At 39.1% G+C, this 12,201-nt stretch overlaps 1 protein-coding gene and 1 long non-coding RNA gene across 7 annotated transcripts in view; one reads left to right on the top strand and one right to left on the bottom strand.

Annotated features, from left to right (window-relative positions):
• LOC138190047 (uncharacterized) overlaps window positions 1–12,201 on the bottom strand; it is a 238,701-nt gene that overhangs the window by 58,498 nt on the left and 168,002 nt on the right. The window contains exons 3-4 of one of the 2 annotated variants that reach the window (XR_011176185.1): window positions 5,187–5,548; window positions 1,437–2,963 (exon numbers count right to left, since the gene is read on the bottom strand). This is a non-coding gene — a long non-coding RNA (uncharacterized LOC138190047). Of the gene's footprint in view, window positions 1–1,436; window positions 2,964–5,186; window positions 5,549–12,201 lie in introns of those variants that run through there. The other variant, XR_011176186.1, reaches the window with a different exon arrangement.
• Window positions 1–12,201, top strand: part of Sema2a (Semaphorin 2a) — a 558,354-nt gene that overhangs the window by 530,536 nt on the left and 15,617 nt on the right. For all 5 annotated transcript variants that reach the window (XM_069132504.1, XM_069132505.1, XM_069132506.1 and 2 more), the window contains 3 exons: window positions 1,887–1,949; window positions 3,857–3,964; window positions 5,219–5,489. In XM_069132504.1, coding sequence (XP_068988605.1) covers window positions 1,887–1,949; window positions 3,857–3,964; window positions 5,219–5,489 — 442 coding nt within the window. The remainder of the gene's footprint in view (window positions 1–1,886; window positions 1,950–3,856; window positions 3,965–5,218; window positions 5,490–12,201) is intronic.

The raw sequence follows: 12,201 nt of genomic DNA, 5'->3' as shown, positions 1-12,201 counted from the left end.
AAAATAAAATTAATAAAAATTTATCAAGATCTAGCTGGAAATATTTACGCGATTCGTACTTTGAGCTTCTTAAATCTCCTAAACTCAACTTCATTTTTTGTCAATTTCTTCATTTTATTACGTAAGTGCACAATCGATATTCGATTCTCGAGAAATTTGACTTACTTCTACAAGTTTACACATTACAGGAAGATGACACAAATAATGATAAATTCTAAGCTAAATTTATAACATCATTTTTCTGTACTCCTCAATTTGAGGATTCAATTAACGTGGTACATAAATAATCCATATGATATGCCAACAAACATCGATATTAACTAAAAATCATACTAAAACCACGTCGTATCAAAAAACTGGGTCGACACGATAAGTAGACATCCATTTGCCGACGACCGCGTAAATAGTAAAAGACGAGCCTCTGGAAGTTCTGTTCGAATCGAGAGTGAAACATCAAAGAGCAGCAGCACTCCCGTCGCGGAATTCGCGAGCAATGACACGTGCACCGGACTTGATACGGTGCTCTTTACTTTTTTCAATTCCGTAACTCCGTCTGTTGACCTTATTCCGGGCGACACATTCGCAAGGGAGCTTTGGAAAAGCAAGTGGCGTCCGTCTGCCACGGCGTCGCGATCCGCACAATGACACGAGTGCAGCCTCTTCTTCGCGCTTGCGAACCGTCAAGCACACTCTCGTCACGCCTCTTCACGTTGTGTAAGGTCGACCGTGTCGAGCAGTCGACGGTTGCAAGAATGCCGCTGAGGTGAGGAGTGTTGTATGGGAAAGGAGAAAAGACGATGGCTGGCGACGAACGAACGTCAAACGTAAGAATGCGAGTTCCAGTCAAGAAGAGATTCGACCACCAAATGACTCGTAATTATGGCGCTCGTCTTAGAAATACAATTTTCTGGCTTTCATCGCTACCTTTCGAGGGACGAGTGATTCATCGTGTTGCAGGAAACGATTCATTTTCATGGTGAATCTCTTACCGACCGAGACTTCTTCATCTCTGAAAATGACGTAAGATAGACGTGCAAACGAAGTTCGAAAGCACAGTTGCGCGTAAAAGAATATTTTAATATCGATACACTGAATTTTAATAATTTTTCGTATTAAACATTTTTTTACGATATTGATATCATTCGTTCTTTGATGTATTTATATTATACTGATCCGTTGTTCTTATTAGGAAATAATTCATTTTGTAAAATTATAATGTCTTCATATCTCTTATTTTATAAAGTTTCTTGTATATCGCGTCAAGTGCGCGTTAATCGAATTCACCGAGAGTCTTTTGATGTTTGGGCTTGTTAACGATTTTTTTGGCCATCAGCAACTACCTGGCGAGATTTAATTTCGTAATCTCGTAGCTGTACGCTTTTAATCGTTTCATCTGTACTTGTCACTGTTAACAGCATTTAACCGTCGGTATGAAAATTTGTGTAATTTTTTTATTTGAACTTCTGAACAGTTGTAGTGAACGAAAGTAGTAGGTTGTCCAAAAAGTGTCATTCTTTTATAGACACGTCTTTTACAACAACGCATCTTTATACAAACATGAAACTTAATCTGTCGAACGTTGTAATCTTTACCATTAGAACAAAATGGATCATACGTAATTCGATAAAATAATATAAAGCGGAAAATGTTGTGCATCCATTATTTTCTTATAAAACGAAAGAAACTTTTCGGACGACCTAATACTCGTTCGGGGATGAATGAGATCAGAGTACATTCGACTAACGATTAAATAAATATGCTGCATATTTGATTTCACGATAAAGTATATAGTAGGATAATAAAATAAATGTGATACATATCTAATATTATAGTAAGGTATATTACAGAACGATAAAATAACTCATTTGATTTCGTTTCTTTTACAGAGGGACGCGCTTAATCTGGAGCCCAGCAACGTGGCAAATTGTGTGTCCAAAGGGAAATCAGAGGTGAATTACTTCTTTATTTCATTATCGCGTTTACCGGCCCTGCTCGCGTCGTTTTTCGATGGAATTTTAATAACAGCGTAATCTAATTAAAGTATCGTTTAAAATAGAAACGCCGAGCTGATGTAATTATAGAAATGTAGAAAAGTAGAGGAAAGACAAATGGCAGGGATAAAATTTCGTAAATAATTGTTCATCGTGAAAGAAAAAGGAACAAATTACGCTTTCTTTAGATTTGCTCGACAAAGGAGAACAAATGAAAAGAAACACAGTTTCTATGGACTTTGATGAACGCGATAATATCCCTTTGTATCAAAGGCAAAAAACGTATCGATAATCCCTGGTGAAACGCGAATTAAGGGTATAATTAAAAGTAGACGAAAAAAAAGAAACGTTCTTTTGGAATTGTCTATGATATTTCAAATAAAAGGACGGTTGCGCGCGATATCGTTTATTCGTTCTTTGTGAGAAAAAGTAACTCGAGTTCATTTGAAGGCATCGTAACGCATTGCCTTCGTTATTTCTTGTTGTTCGTCGTTTTACATGTAAAATAAATGGATCGCGTATAAGAGACAAAGAAGAAAGGGGAGCGAAATAGGGAGAAAAGAGTGAAATCCCGTTTAACGGGCCGTGCGTTTCAATTTTATGGCCGCGGAATGTATCTAAACGAAATTTGATATCGAACAGATTCGTTAAAAGCTGTCAACGAGCTGCGCAACTTTTACTGAAACGGAATAATGGAAACAACTTTAGACGAAAAATGTTTCCCCGTTTGGAGCCATTCGTTTTATGGAGTATCGATCGGCCGCGTTGACGTTGCTTTAATTGAGAACGGATTCGTTCGTCTGATGACGTTTCCAATTTGGCGGTGATAATGTTTTCATATAGCGATAATTTCCCAACGAGATGGAAGACCTCGGCCCCACTCACGCTAATTGCATATTTCTCAACGATATTTACGTTTGGACGTGAACATCGTTTCCATTTATTTTATTCCATTTCGTGAGCGTATTGTGTCTGAAAAAGTAATTACCAGAGATGTATATTAGATGCTCCTTTTTCAATGTTTATTACTGTACTTTTAACGCTACGCGTACTCCTGTGATTCTTTCGTTTTAATTCGTAATCTACAATTATCAACATATGGAAAGCTCCAAATTAAAATTTGAACGATTAAAATAAATATAAATATGGATTCTTTGCAACAAGATAATAACGTGCGAAAATAATTTATCATTCGAGAGGTACAAGTGAAATACATAATAAGTTACATTTTATGGACGAACAGTTTTAAAATTCCATATCCAAAATTCCTGTTACCAATCAGTTTCATATCAAAACAATTTTTGCATTTAATCTTCCATTCAATTACATATACGTCTTTGTCACCTTCTTGAACATTCCAATGTATAACATTAGATTGACAACTCTTTCCAATCACCAAAAATGAATTTATCATATTCTTTTTCGTTCAGTATTCATTCGAGATAAAAATACAAAATCTTGTCGCTAATAATCCTCGATTTGTTCCTTCTTCATCGCTTCATCTGCCCCCAAGCTGTAACGGGTGACTTTTTAAGGTGCACAATTCGCCGGCCGCTTATCGCGGCTTCATTCTGTATTCATCGTACACGCATCGGCGAGGTGTAAGGTCCACGCAAATACTCTCTACGTGACGACAAAACCAATTTATTTTCCGTGCGCCAATTCGCAGCGAAATACGCGAAGCGACGTGATCGACCATCGGCGGAACCCTTTGCCTCGACCTCGTTCTATATAATTTTCTGAAAAATCCCTGTCCACGCATCGAACTCTTGTCCTCGCCGCGCCGCCGCCTCTTTCCACACCCCGAGCCACGTTTCTTCGCACGTATCCGTCGAAAATTCAATTTTCTTCCCCTTCTTTCACAGCACTTCGACTGCCGGAATCACATAAGGGTGATCCAACCAATGGGGGACGGCAATCGGCTCTACATGTGCGGCACGAACGCTCACTCGCCCAAGGATTGGGTGATTTATGTAAGTATCTGTGTGTTTGTTCTTCATTTCGGCCGTTTGTTTCACCAACCGCATCGTCCAACTCACGGTTTTCGTGTCGAAGGATTTTTTAGCGTTACAAATCCGAATGTATGCCAATGGTAAATACGCGAATGAAATTTTGGGGCTTTTTAACAGCGTGTCGTGTTGTATCTTTTTGATCAGAAATTTTTGATTTTCAAGGTTATAGTTTTATACGTAGAACACGTGAAACGAAGAATCTTATTATAATTGAAATACGCTGTACTTTTAGTTCAGGAGGATGATTGTAAGATAATTCGTGTAACTATTAGATTATTACAATGCTTAGCGAAGTTTAAGGAAAATTTGGATAAGAGCGAAGAATTCTATAGAATTCTCATTTTATCGAATAAAATACATTTTGTTTGTTTTAAATAGGAGCAGGACTTAATAAATTCAATGAATGGATAATTAACGATAAGTAGTATATTAGGTAAGATAAATAGGCAGAATTTAGTCTTGACGGTGTCTACGTCGATGTTGCTGCTTCGTTACCATGTAATTTAGGTATCAATTCCTCGAGTGGTATCTGCTACTAACACAGCGCCATTGGCGTTACAGTTACGCAGCAAGGTAAATGAATCGTGCGTTCAAGTACCCGTGTAATGAAGTCAAAGAATATATTGGTCTCGCTTTGTCGAAGATTACGACTCCCGTGCGTGTAATAGAGTTTCCTACAGTAACGTACAGCTTTTGCGTAGGAACGTGTTATTTTAGCCCCAAAATTTCCGTCACCTGTACAGCTATTTTTCTTCGATATGCCATTTATTATCAACCACGTTAATTTTTTGTCTGATAAGGTATCATTATTGATATGTTATATCTATCTGTGACGTTTTATTTCTATATCATTAACATTTAAAGCAGGGTTGAAAAATTAAGAATCGTGGTATTATAGCTAATATTCAAAAACCTTAGATATTAGAATTTTAGGATTCAGAGATTTTTAGTTCTCCGTTTTCTTATTCTAACGTTTGTTATTCTACAAAATACATTCGTTATTTAATTATAAGCATTCTTCGCAGTTACACGAATGTTAGTATTCACACAAAATAGAAACGAAAGAAGCTGAACTACCAGCACGATACTATCTTTTTACCTCACTCTTAAGAATTCTACTAAACGTTTTAAAATTTAAACAACACGAAACACGACAACAACGTAAGTGAACATTATCGTTTACCTTTGTGTATCCAATGTGAATATCTGTTGCAGAGCAATCTAACCCATTTGCCTCGCCACGAATTCGTCCCTGGCGTGGGAATGGGCATAGCGAAGTGTCCTTACGATCCTGCGGACAATTCGACGGCGGTGTGGGTGGAAAAGGGCAATCCTGGGGACCTGCCAGCTCTTTATTCCGGAACCAACGCCGAATTCACGAAAGCCGATACCGTAATCTTCCGTACGGATCTGTACAATTTAACCACCGGTCGCAGAGCGTTCAGCTTCAAGAGGACGCTGAAGTACGACTCGAAATGGCTGGACAGTAAGTGCCCTTCTGCACAGCAATTTCTTTTACTTCTTCTTCTTCGTCTTCTTCTTAGTCTGAAACGAGGCAATATCCGCGGAAAATTAGTGCTCCACCTTACCGGAACTTTTATACCGACTGGCAGAGCCTAACGAGATGAAATCGTCGTAATAATACTGTAAATTTGAAACCGTGTTATCGGGATAGGGATTTGAAGGTATCGGTTTCTGTGATGAGAGTCAGCTAACAGAGAAGATTTTCTTTTCTATCGAATTTTCGAGTTGGAGAATTATTATCGAGCAAAATTATAGAAATCATTTTTATCGACTTTCTATAATTCCTTTCTTGGTCAAGATACCTAACATTTGTTCATTTTTTGAAACATATTGAACTATTTGAAGTTGCTTGTACTTTTTACCTTTCAAGCGAAACTTATGTTGTACAGATTGTCATGAAACGATGATCAAATATTTTACATTGAAAGATGAAATACAAAGATCGTAAGAAAGGTAAGTTCTCTTGGATACTTCGGAATGCTACGTAAGATATCGTAACTAAGAAGGATAATATACTTCATATTAAAATAAAAAATATCTCCTGTATCTTTTCAAAGAATCATGTAACTAATCCAGAATTGGTTCTTTAAGGCATTTAAAAAAATGTATACCAATTAAGAAAGCCAAAATAAGTCTAATTGAATTCTAATTATTTTCGAGGATAATTTGTTTGAATTTAATCTATTATTTCTGCGAGGATAAACTTCGTTGACCGTCTTTACTTTGTTTGCTTTATTGTTGGTAAATATAAAAGAATCGATAGATTTTCATGTATAATGCAACATCGGTTAATAATCTTCTATCACGGAAATAGAACGGTAAGCTCCTCGAATTCCGGAGCTTAACTGGCTTAACGTGCTGTAATTGATCCTTACTAAGTGGTGATTGACAGTTAATTACTGTGACGATAAACGCCGACTGTTAGCTGCTTGAAGATTAATTTTGATTGTCTTTCAAAATAATACAGCTTGAAGTTTTAAGTATTTGTATCTAATTATTGATTATTCTATCTTATTTAAGTTTTATCCTATATCCTGATTTATTTATTTCTCTTTCTAATCCTCCCGTTTTGTTATTGTATATATTTATTAAATTAATAAATTCATCGGTTAATCTACCATATCTCATTGTAACTCATCTTTTACAATATTATATTTTAGAGCATACTTCTCTGCTTTTAATATTTATGCAAAATCTTGTTCTTATCATCTTCTTAACATTCCAAGTTTATAGTATACTTTCTTACCACACGAAACCGAAATTTCTTGGATAATTTACATAAAGAAATACTCGTAGAAATATTTGATGTAGAAATATTAAACGCTTCAAATTTTCGCTATTAAGTATATCATTCCACAAGAGCCTACCGAGTGTAAACCAAACATAATATTCTCAACCTTTTCTCCACCCACAAGTTTTAATGAAAGATCGCTATCTCTAACGACCTTGCCATGAATCTGGCCAACGGGACTCTATCCAACAGAGAGTATAAAATTGAAAACATCAATTTCTCACCCATACTGAATATTCATCGATTCCCAGTGTGCTCGCCAGACGCGATAGAAGTCAGCGTTCACCACTTAAGGCGCTTGTTACGGCTCGCACCATCAACAAAGAAACTTTCATTACAATCCGAACACGGATTTCCCGTCGGAAATATGCGGAACAGCGAAAGGAGAAGAAGAAAAAAAAAGACAAGAAAGGAAGAAACTGAAAGAGAAAAATGAGCCCCTCGTTACAGGACGCAAGATCCTTTGAAGCGAAGCCTGAACGTTGCAAGAAACGCGTATAACCTCGCTTAAATAGTTGCGTATAAAGCCGATACCGCGGCGTCTGTTCTCCGAAAAGGGTCGAAGGGACTGACATTTCCGTCTTTTGAGCGTGCTCCACGCTTTTCCATGGCAAACTGTGTAAAGAAGGTTGTCGTCGTAGCAAGGGAAAGATATAGAAAGAGGTTCGAAGGGTAACGCGACCAGCTAGTATACAGTCGGGCTTTGGAGCGAGGGTGTCGGTTCTAAAAATCGACGGGGTAATAAAATAACACCCGACCACTGGTTTTTCTTCGACTAAATGTTCGTCGGTGGCAGGCTTTCTCCGAAAGAAGAGAACATTTTCTCGCGTCGATGCCGCAGAGAAACTCCCTTTTTACCATCGGCTCTGTATTCCGATCTTTAATCAGTTTTAGCTAGGTCGTTGAATCGGGGAAGGGTGAGAGAGCCGGGATTATTGCGATTCGTTGGATTTTTCGTTACCGAACGAAACACCAGTTGGAATTCGAGAGAGGGGGTTGAAATTGGAAAATGTAGATTAGAACGTGTTCCGGGTATCGGATCGCGGAATGCGGTAATCAGATTCAAACGCGTTCGAACAGCTTTGATTTGTTTGAATTACGTTTGTTTGGTTCGTTTGATTGTGATTACCTTCTGTAATGTCGGCACCGCGGTAATTGCGTAAGTGTGTAATAACGGAGTGATATTAACGATGCTGCTTGTTTGGGAAAATATTGGAAAGGCGCAAAGGTACCCTTTGCAATTTAGAGGATACTCGATATTGTTAGGCAATGATTTTAATGTATTCCTTGGATGCACATGTTATTTTAAAATTCGCATTCAGCACCTCTAAATTGCAATTGCAAGCTTAAAATATACGTTATAAGATTGAGCACACTACTTTATGTTCTGTTATGTTTCATATGTTCTACCATCGAAGAATCAACAAACAATTTTACATTACACCAACAGGAACGATAGTTTGACACAATTAAAACAAAAATGTGTACACAATGCGATGCTCCGATAAATTTGAGTAATTTAGAAAGATTCCTATAAGCAATAAATTGAGTAAATTGATATCCATGTAATTATCGGTAACCAACGAAATTATATAAGTATTTGAAAAAAAACTCAAAGTATAATTTCAAAATTCTTTGCAACAAATCCAAAAACTAGAAATCCATTAGAATTGTCCCGCTTGCTGAGCTATTAATCAAACTGTGTACACGCAGAATCCTCGAACGTAACGAACGAATTCTCATTTCTTCTTCCTCGTCTATAAGCGAAAACGCATGCTCGAAAGTAAAAGCAGGCGTGAAAACAGCGACGAACCACCGTGTCTCCGTGTTCGCGAAGAATAGTCCTTTGAAGAAGAATAGTCACGTAGACAGTGGCGAAACAATTTCATTCACACCGCGTGCCGCAAACGTATTTCTTACAGCCGTAGTTGGAACCGAATCATAAATCTCGAGCGAAGTTATCAATTAATTTCAACTTCGTCCCGTGTATCTTGTCTACGATAATTCTGTGGCGGTGAACTGCGGCGAGTTTCGCGTTTGCCACGCGAAATAATAGCATCTCGGACCGGTAGTTTGCCTTATATTTCTCATTAGGGTGTCGTTCTCATGCGAAGCGTGCCGGTAACGTTCGACCTTGCTTTACCCCTTCGTCTCTCCGACTGTTGGATTTCCAAAGGGTCGCGAGAAACGAAAGGAGTAACACAAAGTGAAGGAGAACGACGACGTCGACCCCACTTTGTATCTTCCTAGCCCTTCTCGTCCCCTCTTCGCATCAGCTACTAGCGGGATGCATGATTAGCCGTTTGTTTCGTCGTTTAATTTGAAGGCGGTACCCTTTTACCTTTCCTCTCGCTCCTCATGCTCTTTTGCCCTCGCTTTCAAGGCCAGCACTGTTACCATCAAGAGCCATTTCCCCGCATCGAGTTTGTCTATTAACAGAGGCGTTGATTAAATGCAGGAGAGAGACCCGAGAGACGGATAGGTTCACGTGCTCCGCTGCTTGTACGCTCCTCTGTTTCCAACCTCCCTTCCTCTCTCTCTCTCTCTCTCTCTCTCTGATCCTCTCACCCCTTCGATTCTCGAGCGTCTCGTTCGTGCGTACGCGGTAAAGTATGTGGAATGAAGATCGATGCGATTTGCGGGTGCGAGCAGGGGTGGATAAAGGATCGCGCATTCTGTGAACGGAAGCACTGGAACACACCGGGTGGCTGAGGTAAAAAGAGCGGTGGCTGGCTGGGATAGAGCTTAACGAGTCCTGAATAATCGACCGACCACTTTCACGGATCCTTGCCCGTGTCAAACGACGATCCGATGCTTCTCGGTCATTTGTTTCCTTCTACGGGACGCTGTCGTGCCCGCAACGCTACGAAGAATGCCGAGTTCTTGGTCGCGTTCATTTGTGTGCTTCTAACGACACTGAACGTTCGGGAGAGGAACAGCGGCCGTGGATTTATTAATCTTTCGCATACAATGATTGTTTAATTAAATGAAAATGGTTCGCGCGCCATTTTATATTATGAATTTTCGTTGATCGACCATCGTGCTTTCGTTCGTTTATTATTCTATTTAGAATAACGATTACGTTGAATGGTTACTAACTACATTGATTTATAAAAATTCATTTGGAGACAAAACGAAATAGATTGAATAATACGAATTTGCCGGGGAACAAGTAGTTTATAAGTATAATTAGAGCTGATGTAACAGGAGTTCTTGTCACTATCTATGATTTTCCGTTTATATAATAGGAATTCACGTGCAGATGAGTGAATTCAGCCACCGAGAGTTCACTTAATCAGACGCTGATTATAATTTTGTACAAATAAACGGAATTCCACTTACATTTTTAACACCAGCAGTCAAATTGACTGCTCTTACAATTTTATTTAAAAATTCCTACTTGATGTTATACTTTTTTCCGCAATGTTGTAATGACTTTCGCAACGATAACTAAAAGAATAATTTTTATTTTGTTTTTTATGTACTCAAACAAAATAATTTTGTATTAAGGCTACTTATACCAATATCAGTCAAAATGACTGGTTCTACAATTTTATAAATGTGTCAACCCTCGTTTAGGGATCATGGTCCCAAATGGATTAATAATACCAAAAATGTACTACATAACGTGGAATTGCTTCTGTAAGAAAGTAATAAATCAATAAATATAAAAATATTCTATTATTACGTATTTTTTGAAGATCAGTCATTTTGGCAGATTTTGGTAGAAATAGCTTCGTGTTAACTATTGGTAGTTCTAATGTTAAAGAGTAATAGAATATTTGTGCAATCTGTTCTTTTCTAGCCGAGTGGCACAATTTATAAATTGATTCGATACTACTTTCTATCTTGCTAATATCCCATTCAAATGAAATTCGAATCTAAAGTAAATGTATTTAAATGCTCGACAGAGTTAACAGGTTATTGCGCGCGTCAGGCAGTGGTTGATGTATTCTACTTAAAATACACGAACGCGTATGATTTACATAATCTATCCTTGCTCTTTCTTCAATCCATTTGCTCCACAATGCCTGTTTCAGTTTCTTCCACGCAACACAATTAACATCAGAAATCGGTCCTAAACATCGCATTCAATTACTCCGGCGAAACTGCGTTTATCGTCGGTCAAGTCTGTCAAACTAATACAAACTTCCTCGAAACTTGGTTCCGAACGTGAAGAAAGGCCACAGAGGTTACAGGAAAAGATTGACGCGAATTTGAAAACTCCACGGAAACATCGTCGCGAGTTAGGGTTCGGTAGGAAGAGAAGAGCAAGTTCGCGAATATTAACCGGCCGCGAGTAATTTGGCGTATTTATTAACAAGATGTCGTCTCTAATGGGTAGCATGGACGCGGCCGAGCCGCGGAAAATAGAATTTCATATTTGGCCGCGTGAGAGATGACGTCTCTCCGCGCTACTTGTAAACTTTATGAAACTAGCCCCAAGGGTGATTTCATTATTCCTCTCGCGGCGCGAAATCGAGAGTGCCGTGGCTAGAGCGTTTTCCGCGTCTGCTCTTCCACAATACCGTTTCACCTCGACGAGAGGAGTCCAATCAAAACTCGTCGGTCCCGCCGTGTTTCTCTCGAATCGAGACATTTCCTTTTTCCTGTCCCAACCGCCGTGTTTCTCCTCGTCTCTACTATCTCCCTCTCTTCTTTTATCTTGTCGCGTTTCCCATCTCGTCCCTCCTCTCTCTCCGACTTCCGTGCCTCAATATATCAAACTTCCAGCGGCGAAGCGTCAGACAATCGATTTAATCGGTGAACTGTGAAAGAGATTGCGGCCTCTCCGCTCCGTACGCCATCGCATAATGTAAAATCGACAGAGAGAGAGAGAGAGAGAGAGAGAGAGAGAGAGAGAGAGAGAGAGAGAGAGCCTTCAGTGCTGGCGCGCGGTGCGATTTAAACGCGGCGGAAAAAAATTCGATTTCCGTCTGTACGCCGCTCGTGGCATCGGCCGGCATCGATGTTTTTCCACGACGTTCCACGGTAAACTACTCGCCGATATCGCGTGAAATCGCTTCGGTTGGTGAACGGGCAATTAGGGAGGCGTGACTCGAATACACGGCTAATTGATCGAGGAATAAAATTCGACGCGTGGGCGGACGACGTCGGTTCGTTCGGAATTCCCCTAGATATTTTTCGGTAAATTTACGAGATCGTCGCTGATATTTTGCGAGGGATGCTTTTTTTTGAGGACGGGGGGGGGGGCGACCATCGTGGATGAAATGGATGAAGAGAATTCCGGCGATTGTGAGATACTAGCTGATGTACGTATGTTCCTGTTTTATTATCGTTGTGATATTGATTTATGGAGTTTATAGTAGGAAAAGTTAACAGTTATTTATTAATTTTTGCTCTCATACTTATTTGTGTTTGC

This window comes from Bombus flavifrons, chromosome 2 (genome assembly GCF_040668555.2).
Source record: "Bombus flavifrons isolate JBK064 chromosome 2, iyBomFlav1_principal, whole genome shotgun sequence".
NCBI classification, from domain to species: domain Eukaryota; kingdom Metazoa; phylum Arthropoda; class Insecta; order Hymenoptera; family Apidae; genus Bombus; species Bombus flavifrons.
This window is presented reverse-complemented; position numbering and strand designations above follow the sequence as displayed.